This window comes from Trachurus japonicus, chromosome 24, assembly GCF_045865225.1.
Source record: "Trachurus japonicus isolate A0001 chromosome 24, Traja_1.0".
Lineage (NCBI taxonomy): Eukaryota > Metazoa > Chordata > Actinopteri > Carangiformes > Carangidae > Trachurus > Trachurus japonicus.
In genome coordinates, this window is record NC_140930.1 from 15,454,940 (window position 1) to 15,469,398 (window position 14,459).

General features: G+C 39.7%; 1 protein-coding gene across 2 annotated transcripts in view; it reads left to right on the forward strand.

The window, feature by feature from the left end:
• Nucleotides 1-10,176: 10,176 nt before the first annotated feature.
• Nucleotides 10,177-14,459, forward strand: part of cd2ap (CD2-associated protein) — a 93,999-nt gene continuing 89,716 nt past the window's right edge. Inside the window, exon 1 of one of the 2 annotated variants that reach the window (XM_085770378.1) lies at nt 10,177-10,637. In XM_085770378.1, the coding sequence (XP_085626504.1) occupies nt 10,634-10,637 (4 nt within the window). In that variant the 5' untranslated portion in view covers nt 10,177-10,633. The remainder of the gene's footprint in view (nt 10,638-14,459) is intronic. The other variant, XM_085770376.1, reaches the window with a different exon arrangement.

A 14,459-nucleotide genomic window follows, 5' to 3' on the forward strand; every position in this document is an offset into this window, starting at 1 on the left:
GTCATTCTGTCATACAGTTTCCCCCAAAACTGCATCACTGCATTGTTTGTCTATTTAGAAAGAGCTTAATAATAACGCTCATCCATCACAGTCTTTAGATCCTGTGCTCTAAATTTCTGCTTTGTCAATGACCTGCCAACTTTATTTGCCTCTGTTAGTGGGCCACTGTATATCCGTGGGGGGGATTTTTTATCTCAAGCACAGATTCATTGAGCTGCCCTTTAACCTATACTCTTAATATCATTTGACAGTGCAGTCAGTCTGATAGTGAATGAGAGTAAAAGCAGGATTTTGGATTTCACTTAAGGCAGCAAAGAAATCAGTATTTTACCATTTGGTCTGAACCTCCATCAACAAAAATCCACATTAGACCTAAACAGTTTTGAGTCAGCTATACTCTGGCTTTGGAGAGTCGCTTTGCCTGCATGTTTTTTATTTAACAAAAACAGCATTAATTGATTTTTTGTCCACTTGGGGGCAGCAAAACTATCAATTCAATCCAATCAGTCTTTAATCAGTGTATAGTACTATAAAAAATTATTTATGCCACTACACTTTAAGAATTCACAAACTCATATCGACTTCCCACTACAACATCCATAACAGGTAGACTGCAGTATAGCCAGAGTCACTTTATTTGAACTCAGACCTTATTGAGACTTATTCCTTTCTTATGTCTAATGTAGCAGCTTTCCAATCCTCCTTTGGCATTGGTCACGTAAGGCTACTAGTTAGTGATTGAGATAAACACACATGGGAGAGAGTAGAGACGATACTTTATGGGGAAAGTGGGATGTTGGGGGGATCGAAGAGAAAAGAAGAAAGGTAGGGAAGAGTTAAACCTGCTCAGTTGTTAAGATGTGTTGACATTGTTTATTATAAAATGGTTGAAACTGTTAAATGCTAATGGAATGAACACAGTTTAAAAAGGTATTGTAAAGGAAAGTATTCAGAATTATACTGGCGATGCCCTGGATCTTAGCTTAAGGAAACTGGATCACTTTCAATTTTAATTGAATACCCCTGCCCAGTGATCATTGCCTGGTGACCTCGATGTTGAAAACTCCAGGAAACCAAGATGTAATGGATTAGTTTGAGTTTTAGATGGACTTCTGTTCAGACTTGGACATAGTTCAGTTAGCCATTTCCCCTTGATTCAAGTTTTAATGCTGAGCTAAGCTCTCTCAGCTCTACTGCCATACTTGCCAAACAGCCTTTAAAGAGGTATAGCTATATCCTCACAGTCATCAGTCAGCAACCATAAAAAAATAAAATAAAGCAATTCCCAAAATGTCAGTGGGATCATCTAAGAGTAGTTTCCAAACTTTTTTGAAAAATGCAGAAAACTATAAAGTCATGTGAGTATACTGTAGGGCCTAGTTTTCAGAGCACCTGTTTTGATCAGCTGGAGTTGAAGGGAAAGGTCACATCAACCGGCATCCGAGGGATTTGAAGCAACAACCCACGCTGCAATCACGGTCAGACACCTCTATGTCGGCCACCTGTAATTGTATCCTGTGGAGTCTGTCACGGCGTGGCACAGGCACACACTGTGGGAATACCATCGTCCCATATGTGTCAGTGGAGCAAACACGGAGGCTCAAGCCAGCCACTCAGTCATCTGTTCCAAGCAGTCAACCTGTCATCCATCTACTTAACCAACATGCTGTGGAGATATCCAGACACAACGTGATCAGCGCTCCTGGCCCATCAGGCAGGCCTTTAGTAAACAGTTAGCATACACACAAGCTGGCGTGCCCCGTAGCCTCAGACGTTACTGCAAATAGCAGCAGCTGATAAAAGAGTGGAGCACCATCTGCCCTGCACGTGGAGCAGAGAGAAGAGTGGACACGGAATGAGGAGTGGTGGGGGGGAGATAAAGGGATGAAATGTGCCGCTTTGCTTTTTGCTGGTTGGGGGGAAAAAAAAACTCGGGAGAAGTGGGTCAGTGACTCAGACGGATGATGTGGGAGGAAGTGAAAATCCATGAGAACTTAAAAAGAATGAATTAAGCCAGTTCTTTTAAATAGACCTCAGGTTAGAAAGGCATGACTGAGAAATGCAAGAGAGAGAGAGAGAGGCTCAGAAACCAGAGAGCAGCAGTACAGTGTGCATACAGTAGGTCCTGACCCACACTGGAGCGCACTCATGCTGCAGAGCTGAGCTGATGTTCAGTGGGCCAAACAGCCGCTGCAGGCCCACACATATCCTCAGACTGCAGTTACTGGGTGAAGTTGCCTTATATAGAACTTGTGTAAAAACAGGCTCCAGTGGAGGGAGGGGAGGGGGGTGGGGGGTTGTAAGTTTAAAAAAATGACTAACAGGAAGAGTGTATGTTTCAGTGTATGTATGTGCAAGCTATTGTTTGTTTGTTTGTTTATTATACGGATCCCCATTAGCTGCGGCAATTCTTCCTGGGGTCCAACAGTATCAAATATACATTCAATAATACAAAAACAGAGACATTATATAAAAAAAACAAAAATTAAAAACAAAGAAAATACCAAAAAACAAGTGAGCAATATGCCTCACCTAACAAAACAAAGTGAGCGTTTCCACTTTGTTACTGTGCATTATCCATTTTTTTGTTAGTAAGTCATCACATACTAAACCATATTGCATCCATATCTACATATTATATATGTATACATTATTTCACAATCAACTTACACTTCATATCATATTACGTATACATTCATTCTACAGCATATAGATTCATTCTGCAGTTTACACATTATAATAACCCATATATATCTATATATCTATAAAAATATACAACATTGTGTCTTTTCACGATTAACCAGCCTTGGGGTCGGGTTAGTTAATTCAAATGGGGTCACCTGAAATGTCTAGTATTTGATGAAAAATATTGTTTTTAACTAATGATTATTCTTTAATGATTAAAAACACCATGCACAATCTTAAACAACAGTATTCTATACTTTCACTTTCTCAGATATAAATTGAGTTCAAATAAAATGCAGCATATAGCTAAAAGTATCTGAACTGGTGCATCTTAATTGATGGCGTGGGGTCACCAGAAATTTGTGATGTCAAAATGGGGTCACAAGCCAAAAAAGGTTGGGAAACAGATTATACTGTAATGGCCTTTACATTCCCAAAAACACTTCAACAAATGTATAGATATACAACCATCTTGTATCTACACACACAAACAGCAGCCATCCTTCACACAAGAATGCAACTTTAGCAGACGTGTTAATCAGAGAATAACCCCCAAGTTATTTTTGAGCAGGAAGAAGGTGGCGGTAGTTTCACCTAATCACATATGCTATTGTTACTAACATGTCTTCAACCTGGTTGTGTAGCTTGCTGTTTTTTTACGGTGATGTTGGGTTGCCAGGGCACAGCATCATGTGAGTAGCTTACATCGTTATCAGGGGCTTAAGTTATGAAATAAGTTGTGATGAACCTCATGAGTTTACAGTCCTGAGTCTCTGGCCAAATCTTACAAGATAAGATAAGAATGACTTCATTCATTTATTTATCTCAATATTATAATTAATTCATGCTAAAACAGTGGAGTAGTCTTATCATCTCTCGTCAGCTCAGCAGTACAACTGACAAGCATCCTCCAAAGATATTCTCTGAAGCCTCTTCCACTTCAAAATGTTCTTGTGTTTCCACATCGCTGTGATGTTTGACCTTCACTGTGCAGAGTCACATATGTCCAGTTTGAACCTCAAGTGCAGCGGCCCGGAGAGTACAAACAACTTCAGAAAACATTGTCATCAATTTGACAACACTGAAACTCAACACAGAAACTGGTAGTTGGGACATGACAAAAAGTGATGAGCCAGGATTCCATGCATGAATACATCTCACTTTATTTACGTTCCGTTTGTTCATGTTGTATTTCATGTCGTATATCACAGTTAAACACATCTTAATTATGTCAGCTAGTTTATACAATATGTAATTTACGGAATGTGGAAACTTTAAAACTTCATAAATATTTTGCATATAGGAGGATAGTTCATCTTAACCAGATAACTGCACTTCTTCAGCAAAAAAAAAATCATACACAACCAGAGCATTCTGGTTTATTGAGAGGATATTTTAAAAAACACATCCCTGTCAGTGTCACCTCATGTTGGGCATGGAGTTGCATTCTGCACTTGGTTGAAATGAGCTGATGAGATTAGAGACAGAGAGAGGGAGGGAAAGTCAGTCTATGACATTTAATACTATAAGGTTTCCGGGCAGCAGATACTTTAAAATGCTAATGAAAGGGCATTTCCTGCTGCAGGTGACAGCACTATGAGCACGTTAGTATTATGGTTGAGACTGTCAAACCTATAATGATTCAAATGAGCCAGAGCTAATTTACTTTAATGCCTCTAGGCCTGAACTTAAAATACAAAAAGGACATATTAAGCAGTATAACATTGATAAATACAACGATCAATGACTGTCACATTTTCAATTTGATCAGCAAAGTTTAAAGGTACATTTCAGCTGAGCCACACTCACTTATATTATATATACAGTCTAATATTAATGTGCACAGCATGCACACTGCAGACAGTCTGCTGTGATCACATCGCTCACCCAGCCCTGTGCTGAAAATATGACTCCACTCTTCATGTAATTACGTGTCTCAATGTTAGAAATGGTAGATGGTTGCCTAAAAATGATTTAAAAGTCATACTTACTAATGGCCAACTTAGCCAGGTCTATTTGTGTTAACATTCCATGTAGATATAGTATTTTAATGCCATGAGGCTTATAGCCAAACAGACTATAAACTACTCTATGTTTAATAATCCAATGATGTTAATATGTAAGCTCCAGGTCACCCACTTTCATTTGTGTATGTTGGTTTGACATGTGTGTAATGCATTGTATTTCCAGTTCAGTCCATCATCTATATGGACAAATGTTTACTTCTGCTGCTAAATACAAAGCTGTCACACAGGATGTATAAAGGAGGGTGTTTTAGGGTCTGTGTATTTTATAACTTGTTTTCAAGGCTTGACTCCCTCTCAGATGACCCACTTGTCATCAGCTGGTGAAACCAATGCTCAATCATAAATACTTACTTGGGGTTTTAAGGTTTCAGCAGCAGCTGTGAAGTGGAGTCTCCAGGCAACAGACCACAAACTCAAACCCAAATGTCCAACACAGGAGGTCATAAAGGTGTCAACTGCACCGCTGCGTCCACCCTCTTCATTGATGTTAAGATTGCAACTCTACATTGTGACTTTCCATGAGCCAATTGGAGATCAAACTGAGAGTGGGACAGTGGCAACTTGATGTTTAAAATATTGGCTCAAGCTCAAGCTGTTATCATCAGGATCTGGCATTTCACTAACTTTTGTTTGGAGACAGTGACAGGTAGCAGTCTGGTGGTTGGGGATGAACCTCAGTTTGCTGCCGTATGGACTGAGCCTACACACTACTGTTTTTTAAAACAGGTTTTGTTCAAGACTGCTAACAAGAGACTACCGTACCTGAAATGAATCATGTAAGTCAAACAGACCTTTTCAAAGCAGCAGAGTGCAGGGAAAGCACAATTGGTACTAATGACATTAACAATGGCTTAGTGCCTTATAAGCAAGCTGCCCATGCTCACGAAAAAAGGTAACTTGACATTTTGTAATAATGGTTCTGGTTTATACAAAACCAAAGCATATTCATTGATCAGGAGATACTGTTAAAATGACTGATTTATATTTGAATTAATTACCATATATTCTTCAGTAGTTTGTGTTTCAATGCTCAAGCTGCTCAAGGGTCAAAACAACACTGAGGTCAGCCTGAACTCTGCTGGAGAAACTTGGTTATTACAACTTAAATACAGCAGCAACTTTCTGTCCTATCTGAATGAGTTCGTCTGAATCACATACTGTACACAAGTCTCTAACAAACTATGGCCTGTTAATGTTAGAAGTTTACTTTTATCAATCTTTCAGATGCTTTCGTGGTTATTTGTATGTGAAAAGCAGCAAGTAATGCTTCCTTGAATTATATATATTCAAAAATGCATTTTCTGCTGAATGTGACCGATAATGTAAGGTGTTGTTCTATTTGAACTAAAGGCAGTAACAAATAACTAATTTTGCTAATGGCATCATTAATATAATATTTGAGTCCAGAGCAGCAGAGACAGATAAAATGTACTGTGTTTCATTTTCTGTTGGTTTTATAGAGTTAAATTAAATAACATCACAATGATTTTATGATGATTGTCTTAAAACAATTAAACATGGCCTCAAAAAAGAACTACTAGCCTACTTAAGCTATAAAATTAAACTTAAGTGTTTGCTTTAGTGTCTCCTGTATACTGAACTATTTCCAAAATCAATTAATTTTAAACAGAATAATAAGATACAGGCTGAAATATGAGCTCATATAAAAGGACAGTTGCACAGTTTGTCCACTAGGTGTCACTGGATTACACAGTGAGGCCGGGTTCCCCTTCTGAGCAACAGGTGTTTTTTTGTAAGCACTGACAGTTACAGCAGATGATGTAGTTGGCAAAGACTGGAGGATCTTAGACTCAATATGTTCTGCTGCATCATAAATGTAAGCGGTTTTAATCCAATACTGTCCATTGTGGATGCTTGTGTTGCAGGGAGGTTTCAAACTGGGACCAGCTCCCAGTATTTCCATCTGATTTGTCTGATTAAAATACTGATTTCCATCTGTTTTTAAGACAGTCACAGGACAGTTAGGTGCAAAACTTGCATTCAAATATCCTGTTATCAGAGGAACTGCCAATGCCAACACCTGTAATAGCTGCCTGCTAGCTGCTCACCACACTGCAGCCTGTTTCTGTCTGAGGCTCAGCAGCTTCAGTGGAAGAGCTTGTGTGAAGCGCTCTTTGTCAGCAGGTCTTTGATAGCAGCTTTTAGAAAACAGTTGCTGATGATTCATGTCGTGACATCTAAGGCTGAGTTTCCTGTCAAGTAATAAGAAGCTGGGTCTAGATACAGGTTTCTCATTGTAGTTGTCTTTTTATGAAAGATCTACATAAAATTACCCAATGTTAAAGTTTAAACAATGAATGAAAATGAATGTGAGTTGTTTTTTTGTTTTTTTTTCTCCAAACATTTCTCAATTTTCTTTACCATGCAAAGTTCTCTCTGGAAAGTATTGAATTGGAAAATTAAGTGCTTCCTATTAATATTATTATCCATTTATTCACATTCTTTCTTTCAGCTGACTGCAGTGCTCCAGCTAAAAGACTTATTAGGTCAGCTTGGCAGTGAATTGGATTTCATTAACTGGAAATGTACCGGCTGAAATATTTACCAGCACATTCCATGAGGAAAAGCTTCCTGCAAAGTCTGCACTGGTGAACCCAGCATCCATTTATATAAACATTTCATATTGTCTTCAATGTTCATGGACTTACATTTATATTGTGCTTTTATAGTCTCTAGGACCAGTCAAAGCTTTTTACACTACTCATCACATTAACTCATTCACACACAGATAGCTACAGTAGAGCGCCTCTATCTACGTACAGTATATTGCACATTGTGTGGAGGGATTCACACACTGATATGATATTGGGGGCAAGTTTGTGTTCTACTGTTTTCTATATGTCTATTTTTGTTTACAAATCACAACCTGTTAAAATAATGTCTTAATTATTGTGTGTTCAGTCATAAGAGCATGAATATGAAAATGAAGAAGATATTTGCATCAGTGAGAGCAACTGAGTACACTTGACATACTTGGAGAGCCAGTCCCCCAGTGTGTGTCATTCACAGTGACCAGCAATGAGCCTCGCTCTGTTCACATCTCTCTCTGTGTTTGTGTGTGTGTGTGGTGGTAGCGGTCAAACACATTTACATAGACTTTGTGTTTACTTTTCCCTTTGAAAGGTTGTTGACATTTTGTTTCAATGACGTCTGTCAGGATGAGTTTGCCCTCAACTACTTCCTTTTTTTAAACATTTCATTCATTCACTGGTATAATTGACAGCAGGCACCGCGCCAACTGCAACCACAACTGGACAATAGCTCGGCTTTGAATAGCATAGTTGGAAGGATTTTTGTTGTTGAGTTCAGGGTAATACATTTTTTTTGTTTTTAGGACATATGAATGAAGGGTGAAAATATATTTTTTAAAAAAACATCATATAAACGTCAATTATTTGAAGATACTCTTGCACAGCATAAACATATGTTTGGCAGGTTTCATTTGTGTGGGTTTGTTTGGGGTGTGGTGTAAGTATTTCCCATATTGTCCTGTCAATCAGCTAACTGGAAGGAACCTATTGTTCCTTTACATGGCATTTCCTGACTGTGCATCAAATAACATTTAAATCTGATATACTGTATTGAAGCATCATTGTTGTGCACATGTGACAAAGGAGGGAGAGAAAACAAGAGAGGGGAGGGTCTGTCTGCTCCCATTGATATGAAAAGAGATTGACAAATTTGTATTTAAGAAATAAAAAAGATGGGTTTTGGTTGAATAAATGTTCATAAACTTTCACCACATGGTACCCTGCCACACAGTAGTGGTGACTGGAGATTCTCACCCTGACCACTTCAACAGCAGAAGCTCTAACACCTACAATTACCTCTCACACCTCACCCCACTGTATGAGCCTGCATGAACTCTACTTGCTTTTGCTTCTCCTTCACAAATGTGTTTTTATACTATATAAATACTATATAATTATTATATGTGCTATGTCTTTTTTTTCTCTCCCATTTCTATAATACACATATAGCATTATTACTGTTAATTGCACATTTAATATAGGAACACATGTGATTTTATTTAATCAATATAGTACTACTGTGTAGTTCAGTTCATGTAATCTTCATGAAGGTTATACAAACAGATGTTCCCATTATTTTGCCCACCCATGTGGGTATATATAGACCAATGTGAATCACATTAGTTTAACAACATCCTCACTACATCCTTCAGAATGAACAACTAACTGCAGCTCGAGGGTATGCAATATATTTTTATTTCATTTCTTTGTTCTCCCTCGTGTCATTTTTTTCTTTACCTCAGCATACTGCAGTGGAACAGAAAAATGCAGCACACTGTGTGTTCAGTGTGGCTGGGTGTGAAACGCTGTATGATGCTTTTTATTCTCTCTCAGTCGGTTGGCTTTTTTATGTCTCTGTTGTGCATTATGAAATAATCTTGTCTCCAATCTAGCCTATATTCAACAAACCAACCAGCTCACTGGGAACCAGTGAAGCCAGCCTTACCAGTCACTCTCACCAGGCCAACGCTTCCAGTCCAACACCTAGTCAGTCATTACAGTCTTCTGATTGTTAACTTTGGAACATAGGCCTATTTTTATAGATGACTATTTCATTTCATTTTGATTTATTCCATTTATACATAGGCCTACTACACATGTTGCACATATTTACATAATGGCCTACACATAGTCACCATAAATGAAAAGGAGCAGGATGAAGAGAAACTTATAGTACCTGCCCCTCTCTATTGTTATTGGCTTACAACACCAATATTATACACTATTTCGAAAAGAAACATATAATAATAACAAATAAACAAACAGGCAAAATAGCAGTGGACACCACTCCTATCTATCTGTCTATCTTTTCTAAACATTTTCTTTAACTGAGATATAGGCTACTTATACAACTTTTCAGTTCCTTGCTTTGTGAATGCCATAGTTTTACACCTGCAACAGAAATACACATTTGTTTTAAGCTTAGCCTTGCAATTGTATGTTTAAAATCGAACTTCAGTCTGTTGTCCTCTTCTCCAGTTTGAACAATTTCTGTAAAATGTTCTTTGCTTTAATAGCCTACATTATTTTTAAGGTCTGAAGTTCTATTAGATTGGCCACTTTAAATAAACCTACAGAAATAATAATAAAAAAACATCTATTTGAGGGTTCTCTATTGCCTGCCTTGTGAATAACTCTCTGCTCTTTTCTATAGCAGAAACAGAGGAGTGATGTTACTTGCATAGGTACTGCCCCACACTTCCACGCAATAGCACGTGTAATGTTCAAACCTGACTTTATTTTAGTTTGTTATTATTGAATGAATCATTACCACACATGATCATTTGTTATCAGTAATTGTGAGTAATAGGCCTAGTATTTAGCTATATAGAGTTTGTTGAAATACCAATCATAAAGCCCCCCTCTCTCTCCTACACACACACGCCCCCTCCCCCTCCTAAACACACACACTTACAGTAGTTACTGTACTTGCTGAATGGGCCAATAATAAAGAGCGGGGATCAACATTCCATTAAACATTCCTCTCGCGGGACTGTCCTGGCTGAAGCATCGCGAAGTTTCCTGCTATTTAGTATTTGGATGGCAGCAGGCGGCCAGCGGTAACCCGTCCGTGGAAGCAAGTCCAAGAAAGGTGGAGACTCCTGGTTTAACTTCCTGCACAGTAATCTTGTAGCAGCACCAGCAGCAGGAGAGAGGACTAGAGGGAGGCTGGCGGTGCTGCTGCTGCTGCTGCTGCTGCTGCTGCTGCTGGGGAAGGGCGAATGGATACACGACTCAACTGACTTCTTTCTCGGCTGTGAATCGACAAAAAAGAAAACTCTGCGATCGATTAAAGCCATTAACCTGGCTACTCGCTAGCTGGATAAGACATTCCCAACATTTGACACCGAGGCGTTACGAAGGGCAGGAATGGGTAAGTTTTCCATGATGTGGCGCTTGTGTTGTGTTGTGTTGTATACGTTAACGACTGTTTCTCTCTCGACACGACGTAAGAAGCGACTTGTAACCCACGTAAAGCTTTAAACCGAGTGTCAGTGTTTTTAATGAAACGTCCAGCTTTTTTTTTGGCAGTGAGGTATTAAAGTTAGCAAAGCCAGGGGCTAGCCGTTTAGCCTAGCCGGCTAGCTGTTTGGTTAACTGGATAACGCCACCTCCATCCCTGGATTTGGCTGCATTTCTAGCTAATGTTAACATACGCTACCTCAGAGCTGATGTCTACATGGCCTCTGCAAAAAAAACATTTGCTGTCCCAGAAAATACAAGAGGAGCCCTGAAACTCCCTGTTTATTCTCAGTTATCCGAAGTTAGGAAAGGTTTGTTGGTTGAGATAATTCCACCGATGAAACTTCAGACCTCAACTTAACTTAGCGTCTTCTTATGGTATATAGGTCATACTTCCTATTTTCTCGGTTTATTTGAGGGCGGTGGAAGGAATATATGTTTTTAATGAGCACAACTGTCGTGACTAAGGTTTTTTTTCCATGACAGTGACAAACTGATACAAGTTCCCACATCTACATGCATGCAACGCTGTGCTTGTCACCCCCTCCCCTCAACACTGAACCAGAATGAACCCTGACCCATTACAGCAGGTTAATAAATGAACCTGGCTCTCAGGGTGACAAAGTGTCAGCTCTCTGTACGTCATCAACGATTTAGATTCAGGAATACTGTATGTCCCTGTGAAATTAGTTGCAGGTATTTGTTGTCATACACAGGAGTGGATGATGCTGTAGTTATACAGGGTGGGTGTTGTTGTCATGCTACGTAAATGTCGTGGAAACTTTGGTCTTTGTGTGCACATTGCAAACCTGTTGTAAAGCTGCCAATTGCTAGATGCACAGTCAGTCAGTGTGGTTGTATTGCAGTAGGACTTGTTCAAGAAAACTTTGCTATGTTGTAAAACAGGTTTGGAGGCCGGGCCTCGATCAGCTTCTCAGATGTGTGAAGCTGCAGACTTCTGCTTGCACACTCAGAAGAGCTTCAAACAAACAAAAAAAAGCTGTTCTGTGTGAACTGTGTTAAAGTGCTGCTTAAAACCTAGATTGAAATACCAGAGCGAGGGTGTAGGAGACGTATCACAACTAACACTATTTATTGCACAGAGAATTAACAAAGCAGTGGAGAGGATTATCATAGAACCAGCTTGGTTGCTGTTAAAAATGTGAACCCAAGAGAGAGAGAGAGGGGGAGAAAAAACGCATCTCTCATGTGGTCATCTGACATGTCTCTCTGTGTGAAACCAGCATAGACAAGCTGGTGTCCATTTATAGCCCACCATGCCTTACATGTGTCTTTGGTATGCCTTTCTTCAGGTAGCTTGTTGCTGAGAGTATCTGTGCTGTGTTTGAACATGTCCAAGCTACACATTCTGCATGGTTGCTCGCTTTCCCCTCAAACACGTTCCTACAACAGTACAGTCAGTCAGCCTTTACTCCTGGTTGATCAGCCAAAGTGTGCGTTTGTGTTGCATGGTGTTGTTCACCCCCGTGTGTGTGTGTGCTTAAAGTTATTTTGACTGCAGATAGTGTAGAGAGGAAATTGGGTGAGTGTGAAAGAGATTAAGGATTCTCAGCTAGATTTGCAGAGAAGACATTGTGATCGCAACTTCTCACACACCCATAGATCACCGGGATGCCACCGTTACTTCATTCTGTCACTGCAGCATTCCACAGAAACACCTAACAAAGACTGGACATGTGCCAGAACGTCTGATTGAACATTAACCTCGCTGGCCTCACTCAGTATTTACCAGTGTGTTCATGTTTCCCATCCTGGTTTTTACTTAACTGATGAAGGGCAGCTTAATCTGGTGCTTTTTTTTCTCCACACTATGTACTAGATTAAAGAAAAAAGACACAGTTGTTATCCTTTTTACTCCCCTTGTACAAAAGGACAACTAGTGGAACTGAACTGAACACTGACAAATGAGAGACCGTGGTTAGGAGCTGATACTCCTCTAGTGAGATGAAAACAATACAGCTTTGATATCTGTCTTCACATGTGCTGTGTTGTCAGGAACTCAGGTGTTGTCTTTGATGATAACAACCTGACAAAACAGTTCTCTCTTTGCCTGTGTTTTGCAAAATATAAGTGGAGATAAAAAAAAAAAAAAAATCAAGGCATCTGAATGAAGATTGTTAGCAGTCGTGACAGCAGGGGCTGGTATTGTTTTCATCTTGTGTGTGTGTGTTTGCAAATTGTGGTTCTGTTGAAAGCTGCTGCAGCAGGAACGACCACAGAGATGGCTTTGAGAACTCTGGTGTGTCTTTATATGTCTGTGGACAGATTTTATCACCATGATAGTGCCATGTGAAAATATAGAGTCAAGAAACTTCACAGTTGTGTTCTTGGGATCAAATTAAAGGCCTGGTGCAAAGATGGGTGTGGTCTGACCCATGAGAACTGAGTACTCAGTGTATTACTAATAACTGTTAAGTACTGATGCAATATGTACCGTAAATAATTTCCTTGTCCTTGTGTAATAATGTATTTAAAGGTGTTCAGAAATGGCAGTTTGTCCTGTTTGTTGTGCCTCCTTTTACGAGTTTCCACGAGTTGCCACACAAGTTTACCCGAGTAAGGAAAACAAATTTGATTGGTCGTTATCGAGCGGGCGGGATATTCAATGTTTGGGGCTCGGTGTGTGTGTGTGTGTGTGTGTGTGTGTTGTCTCAGACGTTTGATTGATGGATGACGGATCCAATATCAGTGGTTGATGAATTGTGAGCAGCGTGACGTATAATCCGTGCGCCTGCATTATCCAATGCAAAAAAAAATACCACACACTTTCATCCAGGATTTACTCGAAAATAGAATTTTGCACAAAGTTTGGCCTACATCGTCTGATAGATGAGTTATTACACTAATTTTATGACCCAGAGTGGAATCAAATTCATTTTTCTACATGTACACCTTTAATAACTACCGAGAAGAACTCATGGGATGCTAACCAGGTAGCTCCGGCCCTGCCAACCCGTCTTATCTTTTTCCGATACCGAGTCACTGACCTCTCTGGTACCTGGGGAAAAAAATGCTGCTCAGATGACTTTTTGTAACCTCTATTATTCAATAGTTCAAACTCTTGGCAAGACTTTTAAGTTACCTAATTGCTGTAAATAGTAACATTGGCCAAAAGCTTGAAACTGGTAATACATTGCTGCTAACTCATTGCTTTAATCATGAACAGATTACTCCAAGTGTATTATCTATTAAATGTTCTATTTAAACGATTTAAACAATGGTTTGTTTATCAAAGCTGTTGACAGTTTATTTTCAATTGATTCATTTTCTAAAAAAAAAAAAGTGTGACCATGGCTCTAGTTATTAGTGAACCAGGTCAGGTGTGATAACCCGAATAACCCTGTTCATCATGTCTGATTGTTGAGCTTAGTTCCCAGGTGTGTGTAATGTTTGGCTGGGGGCAGGTGAGTGAGAGACTGATTCAGCCATTATCTTCACACCAAGCTGCAGGTAAATGAAGGTGAGCAGGAGAATTCCCGCTGTCATTTAGAGCAGCAGCAGATCTCTCTTGATTCCTTTGCCCTTCCTATCAGCTACCTCTGGCAGCAGTGAGAAGGAATGCAGTTATGGGTTTCCTCCTCTGATTGTGTGTGTGAGAGTGACTGAGGGAAGCACAGAGAGCACACTGATCTAGACAGTCTGCCTGGCAGTCAGCTCGCCTGCGTGGCCTTGAGTACCCCCCCCCCCCACCCTCTCTTCCTTCCTTCCTCCC